Genomic DNA, 16,035 nt, shown 5'->3' on the forward strand with positions numbered 1-16,035 from the left:
ATGTGTGTTTTGTCCTTTAGTTTTATTATCAATTTTTTTTATCCCCCGTCCCCGAAGGAGGCCTTTTGCCGTCATTGTAAATAAGAATTTGTTCTTAACTGACTTGCCTAGTTAAATAAAGTTTCAATAAATAAATGCAGGGCTCATCTGCAAAAGAGACAGTGGTCTCAGCATGACTCTGTGCTTAAATAAAAGGTTAAATAAAAAATAATAAAAGATAATTTCATGTCTCGACAAAAGGCTACTAAAACCCGTCAGCATATGTTCAGTGAAGTCCATAAACATCGTTTTTCCATGACATATTTTGATAGTCATAATACCTATGCCAAGTGACATTCAACCTGTTCTAAAGCTACCTTCTCTTTGTGGGTGCGTGGTTGCTGGTGCCATGGTGGTGCTGAATGGTTTCTTCCAGGGTGTGGGGGACAGAAGTCTTCTCTCTCACTCAGGTAGGTCAGGATGGAGCAGGTGGTACCATCCACCCCGTAGAAAGCATAGCAGAGGTCTGAGTCCCAACGGGCTTGCAGGAACTGGGAATGTAACGCCAAAGTGTTTGTGTTCGAAAAGAAAGAGATAGAGACAGAAAAATAGGTTTGGGACAACAGTAACAGGAGAAATGTTGACTTCATGGGCCCAACAACAAAAACAGATTTAGCATTTACAAGATTAACTGTCAACTAATTGTGTTGTGACTCACCTCAACTTTCTCAGCACAGTGGGGATACACAGGGTCCTCGGGAACCTCACAAACCTCACGGAGACCTGACAAAAGAGATTGTGATAATATATATAATTATACTTTATTTTACCAACAACCTCTGTGCTGCTCAGAGTACTCAGTGGGTAATAAACTTGAATCAGCACTCGATTCCTACACTGTAAAAATGTAATGTTGATTCAACATGCATATTGTAAGGCAACCAGATGCCATAGGATTGTGAGTTCTCTTAACATTGGGCATATCGTTGAACTAACATACATTCTCAAGTTGAGTGAACGCACAATTCAACTTGAAAACTAAATCTACCTTATTTGCACATTTCCCAGATAAAATTTCAATCTATGACAATACATTACATACAGTTGAAGTCGGAAGTTCATATACACTTGGATTGGAGTCATTCAAACTTGTTTTTCAACCACTCCAAACATTTCTTGTTAACAAACTACAGTTTTGGCAAGTCGGTTAGGACATCTACTTTGTGCATGAGACAGGTAATTTTTCCAATAATTGTTTACTGACAGATTATTTCACTTATAATTCACTGTATCACAATTCCAGTGGGTCAGAAGTTTACATACACTAAGTTGACTGTGCTTAAACAGCTTGGAAAATTCCAGAAAATTATGTCATGGCTTTAGAAGCTTCTGATAGGCTAATTGACATAATGATAGGCTAATTGACATAATTTGAGTCAATTGGAGGTGTGTACCTGTGGATGTATTTCAAGGCCTACCTTCAAACTCAGTGCCTCTTTGCTTGACATCATGGGAAAATCAAAAGAAATCAGCCAAGACCTCAGAAAGAAAATTCTAGACTACAAGTCTGGTTTGTCCTTGGGAGCAATTTCCAAACACCTGAAGGTACCACGTTCATCTGTACAAACAATAGTACGCAAGTATAAACACCATGGGACCACGCAGCCGTCATACCACTCAGGAAGGAGTCTCCTAGATATGGACGTACTTTGGTGCGAAAATTGCAAATCAATCCCAGAACAACAAGCAAAGGACCTTGTGAAGATGCTGGAGGAAACAGGTACAAAAGTATCTTTACCCACAGTAAAACAAGTCCCATATCGACATAAGCTGAAAGGCCACTCAGCAAGGAAGAAGCCACTGTTTCAAAACCGCCATAAAAAAGCCAGACTACGGTTTGCAACTGCTCATGGGGACAAAGATCATACTTTTTGGAGAAATGTCCTCTGGTCTGATGAAACAAAAATAGAACTGTTTGGCCATAATGACCATCGTTATGGCCAAACAGAAAAAGTGGGAGGCTTGCAAGCCAAAGAATACCATCCCAACCGTGAAGCACGGGGGTGGCAGCATCATGTTGTGGGAGTGCTTTGCTTCAGGAGGGACTGGTGCACTTCACAAAATAGATGGCATCATGAGGTAGGAGAATTATGTGGATATATTGAAGCAACATCTCAAGACATCAGTCAGGAAGTTAAAGCTTGGTCGCAAATGGGTCTTCTAAATGGACAATGACCCCAAGCATACTTCCAAAGTTGTGGAAAAATGGCTATAAGTCAAGGTATTGGAGTGGCCATCACAAAGTCCTGACCTCAATCCCATAGAACATTTGTGGGCAGAACTGAAAAAGCATGTGTGAGAAAGGAGCCCTACAAACCTGACTCAGTTACACCAGCTCTGTCAGGAGGAATGGACCAAAATTCACCCTACTTATTGTGGGAAGCTTGTGGAAGGCTACCCGAAACGTTTGACCCAAGTTAAACAATTGAAAGGCAATGCTACCAAATACTAATTGAGTATGTAAACTTCTGACCCACTGAGAATGTGATGAAAGAAATAAAAGATGAAATCAATCATTCTCTTTACTATTATTCTGACATTGCACATTCTTAAATAAAGTGGTGATCCTAACTGACCTAAGACAGGGAATATTTACTAGGATTAAATGTCAGAAATTGTGAAAAACTGAGTTGAAATGTATTTGGCTAAGGTGTATGTAAACTTCTGACTTCAACTGTATATCATAAGGCCTTTCTTTGAGGGCCTAGTTACAACCTAATGCACTGGTCTGAAACTCCTGGTTTACAGGCCACATCAAGCCTGCAAGTCACATGCTGGCTTGCAAAGTGATGTGTAATTCCTATTGGAATCCAGCCAGAGTAAGGATATCTTTTAATTGCCTGCAAACTGCATTGACATCCAGGTAGGGAAGATAGACTCAATAATCAATCTAAAGCTTAAACTGGATCAGCCATCTCAGTAAGGGAAAGGTTAAACTACTAACAGATTGGATTTATTTTGAAAAATGTTTGGTATTATGTTCGTGTGGTAAGGATGTAACGATTCACAGATATGCATCGGTCCCCGGTTCAAATGTTTAAGATACAAGTGCATTGGTAAAGGTGCTTCGACAAAGTACTGAGTAAAGAGTCTGAATACTTACGTAAATAAAGTATATGTTTTTATTTTTAATACATTTGCAAACATTTCAAAAAATCTGTTTTGACTGCATTATGTGTGTAGATTGATGTGTGTAAATTAACTTTAATGGAACACTAGTCACATGAACAATGTTTACATACTGCTTTACTCATTTCATATGTATATACTGTATTCTATTCTACTGTATTTTAGTCAATGCCACTCCGACATTGCTCATCCTAATATCTCTATATTTCTTAATTCCGTTCTTTTACTTTTAGATGTCTGTAATGTTGTGAATTGATAGATATTTCTGCACTGTTGGAGCTAGAAACACAAGCATTTTGCTACACCCCCAATAACGTCTGCTAAATATGAGTGTGTGACCAATAACATTTTATTTGACGTGAGCTACATTTTAATAAGCTTGTTGAGTAAAATTACGAATGTATGTTTGCTCAAAACCATGCCCACCCCTTTCAAGAACAATTGGATATGTATTTAGATACACGGGCCCGATGCAGGAACGATACGTTTTAATTTCAAACGATTCGGTGCGATTCGGTTTGATTAGAGGAACGAATCAAAGCGATTTGATTAAAAAAGTGTTGGGCTAGTAATGTATCAATATTTATCTTTAAAAATGATCTATAGGGCCTCCCGGGTGTCGCAGTGGTTAAGGGCGCTGTACTGCAGCGCCAGCTGTGCCACCAGAGACTCTGGGTTTGCGCCCAGGCTCTGTCGTAACCGGCCGCGACCGGGAGGTCGCACAATTGGCCTAGCGTCGTCCGGGTTAGGGAGGGCTTGGCCGGTAGGGATATCCTTGTCTCATCGCGCACCAGCGACTCCTGTGGCGGGCCAGGCGCAGTGCGCACTAACCAAGGTTGCCAGGTGCACAGTGTTTCCTCCGACACATTGGTGCGGCTGGCTTCCGGGTTGGATGCGCGCTGTGTTAAGAAGCAGTGCGGCTTGGTTGGGTTGTGTATCGGAGGACGCATGACTTTCAACCTTCGTCTCTCCCGAGCCCTTACGGGAGTTGTAGCGATGAGACAAGATAGTAGCTACTAAAAATAATTGGATACCACGAAATTGGGGAGAAACACGGGGTAAAATTCAACAAAAAAAATGATCTATGACATAGCCAATTGGATATAGCACAACTTTGGATTTCCCCCCATCTCATAATGAAATGGTTCAGACCAACTCAGAGTGAGCTTCTCTTCTTCTCCCGCTATGTCCATGCAGTGCGGGGAGCAAAAGTGATTGCTGTCCTCATTATTCAATTTGCAACTTTACCCTATATATTTAAAAATGACCATATACAGTGCATTTGGAAAGTATTCAGACCCCTTGACTTTTTCCACATTTTGGTATGTCACAACCTTATTCTAAAATGGATTAATTTAGCAGATGTTATTGGGGGTGTAGGAAAATGCTTGTGTACCTAGCTCCAACAGTGCAGTAGTATTTAACAATTCACAACAACACACACATATCTAAAAGTAAAAGAATGTAATTCAGAAATATATAACTATTAGGACAAGCAATGGAGTGGCATTGACTAAAATACAGTAAAATAGTATACAGCATATACATATGAAATGAGTAAAGCAGTATGTAAACATTATTAAAGTGACTAGTGAGTCCATGTCTATGTATATGGGGCAGCAGCCTCTAAGGTGCAGGGTTGAGTAACCGGGTGATGGCTATTTAACAGTCTGATGGCCTTGAGAGAGAAGCTGTTTTTCAGTCTCTCAGTCCCAGCTTTGATGCAGCAGTTTGTTGATCCAACGTACAATTGTACGGCAACAGCTGCAATAGGATTATGAATTTCCTCAACATTTGGGCATATAGCTGAACCAACATACAGTGTTGCCTTCCAAAGGCAAACATGAGTTAGTTATTCGACTTAACAAGTTTTTATACTCACTATGAGAAAAGTTTGTTGAGTGAAACTTTTTTTGAAAACGCATTAGCTGAATTTGGTGTCCTTTCAAAGTCTACCCAACTCAGAATAACGCTGATTGAGCAATTGGTTAAATTGGCTTTTTTACAGTGTAGCATTCTATAGCATGAGAAGAAACCCACTGTGTTCCCAAAGAGGCCCCTTCCCGTAAGCACTCCACCTTCTTCCCCCTGGTGTCAATCACACACACACACACACACACACACACACACACATAAATGTCAAACATACACACCTAACCCACCTGCCTACCCCACCCCAAACATTCTCCTTTACAATGCAGACCGTGCCAAAACACACAGGCCTTAGCTGTGTAAAACAACCTTGTAAAACGGGCAGAAAATAAAATAAAATCCCAGTCACAGCCAAGGTGCGAAGCCCGAAAAAGCTGATGAGAAGATGAAAAAAAAAATCAGCATCTGAAAAAACACAGGTACGAGTCAACAGGCCATTGAAAGGACTCCTGGGTAATTTGATCGCTCTTTATGGGGTCTGAGGTAATGTGAGGGGAAGAGAGGCGGGTCGGGAAGGAGGGTGGGCTGCTCATGGTGAGAAGTGTGTGTGTGTGTGTGTGGGGGGGGGGGGGGGGGTTGTGTGGCCTGCGTTGTATGAATCACCTTATTCAGGGTTTGTGAGCATTCACTTTCTCTTCGCTCTCCCTCTCCCTCCTCCTCTCTCTTTCATTCGCTCTCTCTCTCTCCCTCCATCCCTCTCGCTCTATCCCTTTCTGCCTCCCTCCCCAGCTCCCTCCATCCGTCCTCACGTGGCAGCGTCGGCTAGTAACCCGACTCCCACCTGACACCTCTCCGGGGGGGGGGGGGGGACGTAAACCTTTTCCTACTAGCGGCTGCTCCACACACACACACACCACCATACACACACAATCACACACACTCCGCCAGCATAGCTAGCTCTCTGGGACTTGTTAAACCCCTTATTCATCGGCCTTAAGGACTCCCTCCATCATATTCACCTGTAGTCTCTCACCTTTGACCCCTACTGGCCAACGACCATCCCTTCTAGAATCCCAGGCTATTAACTTCACTATGTTGTTAATCTTTGAACTTGAACTATTGCACAGCCCTGAACTGCGGCCTCGAGTAACAATATCAGAGTCCCTCCAGCCAATCTCTAAAGCACTATAGTCAACCATTAGTTTTATTGTGGTGTAATGGGGAGACTGGCTGCATTGGCTTAATCAGGTGCCAACTCCAACAAAAGCATGTAGTCATTGCATCTTCACTAATGTGCTATGATATGATACATTATATGCTATGTTACTGGTATGACGTTCTATGATAATATATATACACTGAGTGTACAAAACATTAGGAACACCTTTCCATGACATTTTTGGCCATCAAGGAAAACACTATGTCTGGCGCAAACCCAACACCTCTCATCATCCCGAGAACACCATCCCATCACAGTGAAGCATGGTAGTGGCAGCATCATGCTGTGGGGATGTTTTTCATCAGCAGGGACAAGGAAACTGGTCAGAATTGAAGGAATGATGGATGGCGCTAAATTTCTATTTTATTTTTATTTAACCAGGTAGGCTAGTTGAGAACAAGTTCCAATTTACAACTGCGACCTGGCCAAGATAAAGCAAAGCAGTGCGACACGAACAACAACACAGAGTTACACATGGAATAAACAAACGTACAGTCAATAACACAATAGAAAAAAAAGAAAGTCTATATACAGTGTGTGCAAATGGCGTGAGGAGGTAGGCAATAAATAGGCCATAGTAGCAAAGTAATTACAATTTAGCAGATTAACACTGGAGTGATAAATGAGCAGATGATGATGTGTAAATAGAGATACTGGTGTGCAAAAGAGCAGAAAAGTAAATAAAAACATATGGGGATGAGGTAGGCAATACAGTTGGACTATGTACAGCTGCAGCGATCGGTTAGCTGCTCAGATAGCTGATGTTTAAAGTTAGTGAGGGAAATATAAGTCTCCAGCTTCAGCGATTTTTGCATTTCGTTCCAGTCACTGGCCGCAGAGAACTGAAAGGAAAGGCGGCCAAAGGAGGTGTTGGCTTTGGGGATGACCAGTGAGATATACCTGCTGGAGCGCGTGCTAAGGGTGGGTGTTGTTATTGTGACCAGTGAGCTGAGATAAGGCAGAGCTTTACCTAGCATAGACTTATAGATGACCTGGAGCCAGTGGGTCTGGCGACAAATATGTAGCGAGGGCCAGCCAGCTAGAGCATTCAGGTAGCACTGGTGGGTGGTATAAGGGCCTTTGGTAACAAAATGGATGGCACTGTGATAGAATACAGAGAAATTCTTTAAGGAAACCTGTTTCAGTCTTCCAGACATTTGAGACTGCAACAGAGGTTCCCCTTCCAGCAGGACAATGACCCTAAGCATACTGCTAAAGCAACACTCGAGTGGTTTAAGGGGAAACATTTAAATGTCTTGGAATGGCCCAGTCAAAGCCCAGACCTCAATCCAATTGAGAATCTGTGGTATGACTTAGAGATTGATGTACACCAGCGGAAACAATCCAACTTGAAGGAGCTGGAGCAGTTTTGCCTTGAAGAATGGTCAAAAATCCCAGTAGCTCGATGTGCCAAGCTTATAGAGACTGTAATTGCTGCAAAAGGCTGGCTCTACGAAGTAATGACTTTGTCTTATTTCTTGTTTGTTTAACAAAAATATATATTTTGCATCTTCAAAGTGGTAGGAATGTTGTGTAAATCAAATGATACAACCCCCCCCCCCCCCCCAAAAAAAATATATATTTTAATTCCAGGTTGGAAGGCAACAAAATAGGAAAAATGCCAAGGGGGGTGAATACTTTCACATGCCACTGTAATGTTTGGGATACTCAGTGTATAATAATATATGCCATTTAGCAGACGGTTTTATCCAGAGCAACTTACAGTCATGCATGCAGACATTTTACATGCGGGTGGCCCCAGTGGAATCAAACCCACGACGCTTGGTGTTACAAGCGCCATGATCTACCATCTGAGCAACACAGGATCCAACTGTAATTATAGGTCTCGTTATGGTAAGCTTCTCTAGCTAATGTTATATGATGTAGTTCCAATGTGGTTCCAAATTTGGGGTTTGATTCCTGCATGGCCCCTCTGTACTGTAAGTTGCTTTTGATAATAAATGTATGCCTACTAAAGAACCATATTGTATTATTACTAGTTAGAGAAAGGCTATGACCAGGGCTGGTTGTGGTCCTACCTGTCTGCGGTCTGTGGTCGTCTTGTGGTCGTGGTGTGTGGGGCTGATGACCGAGGCTTTCCAGCTTCTGGGCCATTCTCTGTAGCTCTCGCTCCACGGACCGCACCAAGCCCTCCTGGTCCTGCCGGAGACTGGGTGACCACACAATTACGCACATACACACCCACATGAGACTCACCAGAAAAATGTAGTTTCAGTGCTGTGTGTCTGATATAATGTTGAATTTATGTATTGAATATCCAATAACATGATTTTAACTACTTTGTCTGAGTGTGGATGTGTGTTAGGAGTGTAGATGTACCTTTGGAGAAGGTTAGTAAGTTCTTCTTTAGCAGGCTGGGGAGTGTCTCTCTCCCTCGCTAGCCGCTGCACCTGAGAGCTCAGAGCCTCTAAGCGTAGAGCCAGTCTTCGCACGCCGTTACCATGGTGACCTGGGGGATGATTGACAGCACAGAAAGTTGATATTATACACTGAGTGTACAAAGCATTAGGAACACCTGCTCTTTCCATGACATTGACTGACCAGGTGAATCCAGGTGAAAGCTATGATCCCTTATTGATGTCAGTTGTTAAATCCACTTAAATAAGCGTAGATGAAGGGGAGGAGACAGGTTAAATGTTTTTTATGCCTTGAGACAATTGAGACATGGATTGTGTATGTGTGCCATGCAGAGGGTGAATGGATAAGACAACATATTTAAGTGCCTTTGAAGGAGGTATGGTAGTAGGTGCCAGGCGCGCCGGTTTGAGTGTGTCAACAACTGCAACACTGCTAGGATTTTCATACACAACAGTTTCCCGCGTGTCTCAAGAATGGTCCACCACCCTAAGGACACCCAGCCAACTTGACACATTTGTGGGAAGCACTGGAGTCAACATGGGCCAGCATCACTGTGGAATGCTTTCGACACCTTATAAAGTCCATGCCCCAATGAATTGAGGAGGTTCTGAGGGAAAAAGGGTGTGCAATTCAATATTAGAGAGGTGTTCCTAAAGTTTTGTACACTGAGTATATGTACACTGCTCAAAAAAATAAAGGGAACACTAAATTAACACATCCTAGATCTGAATGAATTAAATATTCTTATTAAAAACTTTTTTCTTTACATAGTTGAATGTGCTGACAACAAAATCACACAAAAAATATCAATGGAAATCCAATTTAGCAACCCATGGAGGTCTGGATTTGGAGTCACACTCAAAATTAAAGTGGAAAACCACACTACAGGCTGATCCAACTTTGATGTAATGTCCTTTAAACAAGTCAAAATGAGGCTCAGTAGTGTGTGTGGCCTCCACGTGCCTGTATGACCTCCCTACAACGCCTGAGCATGCTCCTGATGAGGTGGCAGATGGTCTCCTGAGGGATCTCCTCCCAGACCTGGACTAAAGCATCCGCCAACTCCTGGACAGTCTGTGGTGCAACGTGGGGTTGGTGGATGGAGCGAGACATGATGTCCCAGATGTGCTCAATTGGATTCAGGTCTGGGGAACGGGTGGGCCAGTCCATAGCATCAATGCCTTCCTCTCACAGGAACTGCTGACACACTCCAGCCACATGAGGTCTAGCATTGTCTTGCATTAGGAGGAACCCAGGGCCAACCGCACCAGCATATGGTCTCACAAGGGGTCTGAGGATCTCATCTCGGTACCTAATGGCAGTCAGGCTACCTCTGGCAAGCACATGGAGGGCTGTGTGGCCCCCCAAAGAAATGCCACCCCACACCATGACTGACCCACCGCCAAACCGGTCATGCTGGAGGATGTTGCAGGCAGCAGAACGTTCTCCATGGCGTCTCCAGACTCTGTCACGTCTGTCACATGTGCTCAGTGTGAACCTGCTTTCATCTGTGAAGCGCACAGGGCGCCAGTGGCAGATTTGCCAATCTTGGTGTTCTTTGGCAAATGCCAAACGGTGTTGGGCTGTAAGCACAACCCCCACCTGTGGACGTCGGGCCCTCATACCACCCTCATAGAGTCTGTTTCTGACCGTTTGAGCATACACATGCACATTTGTGGCCTGCTGGAGGTCATTTTGCAGGGCTCTGGCAGTGCTCCTCCTGCTCCTCCTTGCACAAAGGCGGAGGTAGCGGTACTGCTGCTGGGTTGTTGCCCTCCTACGGCCTCCTCCACGTCTCCTGATGTACTGGCCTGTCTCCTGGTAGCGCCTCCATCCTCTGGACACTACGCTGACAGACACAGCAAACCTTCTTGCCACAGCTTGCATTGATGTGCCATCCTGGATGAGCTGCACTACCTGAGCCACTTGTGTGGGTTGTAGACTCCGCCTCATGCTACCACTAGAGTGAAAGCACCGCCAGCATTCAAAAGTGACCAAAACATCAGCCAGGAAGCATAGGAACTGAGAAGTGGTCTGTGGTCACCACCTGCAGAACCACTGCTAATTGCCTATAATTTCCACCTGTTGTCTATTCCATTTGCACAACAGCATGTGACATTTATCAGTATTGCTTCCTAAGTGGACAGTTTGATTTCACAGAAGATTGATTGACTTGGAGTTACATTGTGTTGTTTAAGTGTTCCCTTTATTTTTTTGAGCAGTGTATATAGTCAGGATCTATTCCATTACCATGTGACCAGAGTCTCTCTTTCTTTGGTCAGGTCACATGGTCAGGGGAAATCCTGGCCCTGATCTGGTAACATACTATATTGCACAGTAAAAGAGCATACCCATGGAATATAATATTCACATCCTTTTTCACAGTCCATGTTATAATGGCACAGTGAGAAATACACTGAATTCTGAGACATGGACAAATAATGTCATGAATCAAACATTCCAAATGGAAACCCCTGTAAGGACCACCTGTACACACATCATACTGTAAATGTCAAAGCCAATCAGGCCCTGTCCTAAAATAAAATATCAGATTGCATCATTACCATCAACAGATTACGTAACGCCATCTATTTTTGTTGAATTGAGTGATTATGGTCGTTCATTTTCCATATTACATGCACCTAGTGCAAGGATTTTAATTGATTTTTTACAGTGAGACTGAAATGTTCAATATGCCTATTTTAGGACAGATGGCAAAGAGTCATAATTCCTGGCATGAAAATATTGTTGGAGTGGTAACTGGAGCTCTTCACATAATTACGCTATTCTCACGTGGCTTTGTGGTTTCAGAACCCCCCCCCCCCCCCCCCACACACACACACACACACGCACACACATGCAGGAACGACACCCGAGCATACGCACACACACACACATGGGCACACACACCCACACACATAGACACACTCCTAGACATAAGTGAATGTTTACACAGACGCCATAACGGGTAACGCTGGCCCTTGACTCAACTTGATGACATCAACCTCAGTTCTAAAGTCATATTGAGGTCAGGTTGATTTCAACATTCTCGCCCTAACACTGCCATTTCATATCAGTCAGAGATGCAACTTTTACTGTAAGACATTGCCCATCATCATGTGTAGTGCTCTTTGTACACTATGCTCTAGTGTATGCCAAAACACATTGCAACATGAGTGGTCTCAATATTGATGCCTTGTATGAAACTAGGCCATTTGAATTCTCTGCTGGATCCCCCCCAAAATGTGGATGACCTATGCTCCCAACAGAAGGTAAAAAGAGTTTACAGTGAGAGAAAGTACTTACTATGACACAATAAAAAGAGGCGATTTAGAAAGAACACCCATGATATATTATACTGAATCTACATTAACTACGTCCTTTTACAAGCATTTTTTTGTTTTCAGGCTACACGCCTACATGTTCCAAAAGTGTTCTTAAGCTATCCCCATAGGATAACCATTTTTGGTCCCAGGTAGAACCCTTTTTTGTTCCAGGTATAAAGGCAACATGTAAAGTGTTGGTCCCATGTTTCATGAGCTGAAATAAAAGATCCCAGAAATGTTCCATACGCACAAAATAGCTTATTTCTCTCAAATTTTGTGCGTAACTTTGTTGACATCCCTGTTAGTGAGCATTTCTCCTTTGCCAAGATAATCCACCTGACAGGTGTGGTATATCAAGAAGCTGATTAAACACCATGATCAATACACAGGTGCACCTTGTGATGGGGACAATAAAGGCCACTCTAAAATGTGCAGTTTTGTCACACAACACAATGCCACAGATATCTCAAGTTCTGAGGGAGCGTGCAATTGGCATGCTGACTGCAGGAATGTCCATCAGAGCTGTTACCAGAGATTTGAATGTTAATTTCTCTACCATAAGCTGCCTCCAACGTCATTTTAGGGAATTTGGCATTGCGTCCTACCGGCCTCACAACCGCAGACCACATGTAACCACACCAGCCCAGGACCTCCACATCCGGCTTCTTCACCTGCGGGATCGTCTAAGACCAGCCACCCAGACAGCTGATGAAACTGTGGGTTTACACAACCAAAGAATTTCTGCACGAACTGTCAGAAACCGTCCCAGGGAAGCTCATCTGCGTGCTTGTTGTCCTCACCAGGGTCTTGACCAGACTGCAGTTCGGCATCTTAAACGACTTCAGTCAGAATATGCTCATCTTCAATGGCCACTGGCACGCTGGAGAAGTGTGCTCTTCACAGATGAATCCCGGTTTCAACTGTACCGGACAGATGGCAGACAGCGTGTATGGCATTATGTTGGCGAGCGGTTTGCTGATGTCAAAGTTGTGGACAAAGTGCCCCATGGTGGCGCTGGGGTTATGGTATGGGTAGGCATAAGCTACGGGCAACCAACACAATTGCATTTTATCGATGGCAAATTGAATGCACAGAGATACAGTGACGAGGTCCTGAGGCTCATTGTCCTGCCATTCATCCACCGCCATCACCTCATGTTTCCGCATGATAATGCACAGCCCCATGTCGCAAGGATCTGTACACAATTCCTGGAAGCTGAAAATGTCCCAGTTCTTCCATGGCCTGCATATTCACCAGACATGTCACGCATTGAGCATGTTTTGGATGCTCTGGATCGACGTGTACGACAGCGCATTCTAGTTCCCGCCAATATCCAGCACCTTCACACAACCATTGAAGAGGAGTGGGACAACATTCCACAGGCCACAATCAACAGCCTGATCAACTCTATGCAAAGGAGATGTGTTGCGCTGCACGAGGCAAAGGGCGGTCACACTAAATAATGACTGGTTTTCTGATCCACACCCCTACCTTTATTTTTTAAGGCATCTGTGACCAACAGAAACATATCTGTATTTCCAGTCATGTGAAATCCCTATATTAAGGTCTAATTAATATATTTCAATTGAGGATTTTCTTATATTCATTTTTGCATGTTGTATATTTTTGTTCAGTGTAGAACCCTCTGTGGAAAGGGTTCTACATGGAACCCAAAAGAGTTATACCTGGATCCAAAAAGGGTTCAGAAAACCATCCCCGTCGCAGACACCGATGTCTTGCTCCCAGACAAAATAAACAACTTCTTTGCTCGCTTTGACGACAATACAATGCCACTGACACGGCTCGCTACCAAAACCTGCGGGCTCTCCTTCACCGCAGCCAACGTGAGTAAAACATTTAAACGTGTTAACCCTCGCAAGGCTGCTGGCTGCCGGCTGCCGGCACAGACGATTCCAGCTCAGAATTTAACACCATAGTACCCTCCAAACTCGTCATCAAGCTCGAGACCCTGGGTCTCGACCCCGCCCTGTGAAACTGGGTCCTGGACTTTCTGACGGGCCGCCCCCAGGTGGTGAGGGTAGGAAACAACATCTCCACCCGGCTGATCCTCAACACTGGGGTGCATTCTCAGCCCTCTCCTGTACTTCCTGTTCACCCACGACTGCGTGGCCATGCACGCCTACAACACAATCATCAAGTTTGTAGATGACACTACAGTGGTAAGCTTGATTACCAACAACGACAAGACGGCCCACAGGGAGGAGGTGAGGGCCCTCGGAGTGTGGTGTCAGGAAAAAAAAACTCACACTCAACGTCAACAAAACAAAGGAGATGATCGTGGACTTCAGGAAACAGCAGAGGGAGCACCTCCCTATCCACATCGATGGGACAGTAGTGGAGAAGGTGGAACGTTTTAAATTCCTCGGTGTACATATCACGGACAAACTGAAATGGTCCACCCACACAGACAGCGTGGCGAACAAGACGCAACAGCGCCTCTTCAACCTCAGGAGACTGAAGAAATGTGTCTTGTCACCAAAAACACTCACAAACTTTTACAGATGCACAATCGAGAGTATCCGGTCAGGCTGTATCACCGCCTGGTATGGCAACTGCTCTGCCCACAACAGTAAGGCTCTCCAGAGGGTAGTGAGGTCTGCACAACGCATCACCAGGGACACACTACCTGCCCTCCAGGACACCTACACCACCCGATGTCACAGGAAGGCCAAAAAGATCATCAAGGAAAACAACCACCCAAGCCACTGCCTGCTCACTCCGCTATCATCCAGAAGGCGAGGTCAGTACAGGTGCATCAAAGCTGGGACCGAGAAACTGAAAAACAGCTTCTATCTCAAGGCCATCAGACTGTTAAACAGCCATCACTAACATTGAGTAGCTGCTGCCAACATACTGACTCAAATCTCTAGCCACTTTAATAATTAAAAATTGGATGTAATAAATGTATCACTAGTCACTTTAAACAATGCCACTTTATATAATAATTACATACCCTAGATTACTCATCTCATATGTATATACTGTACACTATACCATCTACTGCATCTTGCCTATGCCATTCGGCCATCGCTCATCCATATATTTATATGTACATATTCTTATTCATTCCTTTACACTTGTGTGTATAAGGTAGTTGTTGTGAAATTGTTAGATTACTTGTTAGATATTACTGCACGGTCGGAACTAGAAGCACAAGCATTTCGTTACACTTGCATTAACATCTGCAAGCCATGTGTACGTGACCAATTAAATTTGATTTGGTTCTTCAAAAGGTTCTCCTATGGGGACAGCCGAGGAACCCTTTTAGGTTCTAGATAGCACCTTGTTTTTAAGAGTGTAGACATAGACCGCCCACTAGAACGGTCGCTAGCCAAACATATAGTAAAACAAACATCACATAATGTTGTTTGTTCCACTTCCACTCAATGCCTCTGGCTGACCTAAAGCAGTAGTCCTTTTCCTTGTTTGATGAACCCCATGGTATACATAATAAGCGTACAGCAACCTAACCAGCCAGACTGCAGCAGACGGCCAGAAAAACAAGTCAACCAGGGGCGTAGTAAAAAGTAAATGTGTGTTTAAGAGGCCTGTCAGTTGGGCTTTAAGGGGCTATTTGGGAGGGCCGATCAAGGACTTCCTGATTGAGACATTAGCATTTGCACAAACGTAGAGTGGTCTATAAAATGTTGGGCTGGCCTGGCACTGAATAGCTAGTATTGAGCAAACGTGGAAATCAGACAATAAAATAGTACTGTAATATTTTGGGCTAGGGTGTCGGTGGTGTGGGGTTACCGGTGTGTGTGTGTGTATACACTGGTTATGGACCCACAGGGAGGTTGTAGATGTAGGGTCTGGGGGTCTGAGGATAGGGAGACCCCTTTGGGATTGGCTATCTACCCAATTACACATACAGGAAGGAACCCTATGATGGTGATGTCACCCCCTATCCACCCACTGCCTGTTTACTCAGCTGACAATCACTGCATCACTCCTCACCAACCATAGCATCACTCCTCACCAACCATAGGACTACAGGAAGGAGTGGCAAAGAGAGAGTAGGGGAGAGAGAGAGAGGAGTCCACACTAGAA

General features: G+C 44.1%; 1 protein-coding gene across 1 annotated transcript in view; it reads right to left on the reverse strand.

Annotated features, from left to right (window-relative positions):
• Positions 1–16,035, reverse strand: part of LOC109865497 (alpha-1,6-mannosylglycoprotein 6-beta-N-acetylglucosaminyltransferase B) — a 44,318-nt gene that overhangs the window by 23,347 nt on the left and 4,936 nt on the right. Inside the window, exons 5-8 of the mRNA XM_020453731.2 lie at positions 8,600–8,729; positions 8,299–8,429; positions 698–762; positions 357–530 (exon numbers count right to left, since the gene is read on the reverse strand). Of these exons, the coding sequence (XP_020309320.2) occupies positions 357–530; positions 698–762; positions 8,299–8,429; positions 8,600–8,729 (500 nt within the window). The remainder of the gene's footprint in view (positions 1–356; positions 531–697; positions 763–8,298; positions 8,430–8,599; positions 8,730–16,035) is intronic.

The sequence above is a fragment of the Oncorhynchus kisutch genome, linkage group LG20 (genome assembly GCF_002021735.2).
Source record: "Oncorhynchus kisutch isolate 150728-3 linkage group LG20, Okis_V2, whole genome shotgun sequence".
Classification (NCBI taxonomy): domain Eukaryota; kingdom Metazoa; phylum Chordata; class Actinopteri; order Salmoniformes; family Salmonidae; genus Oncorhynchus; species Oncorhynchus kisutch.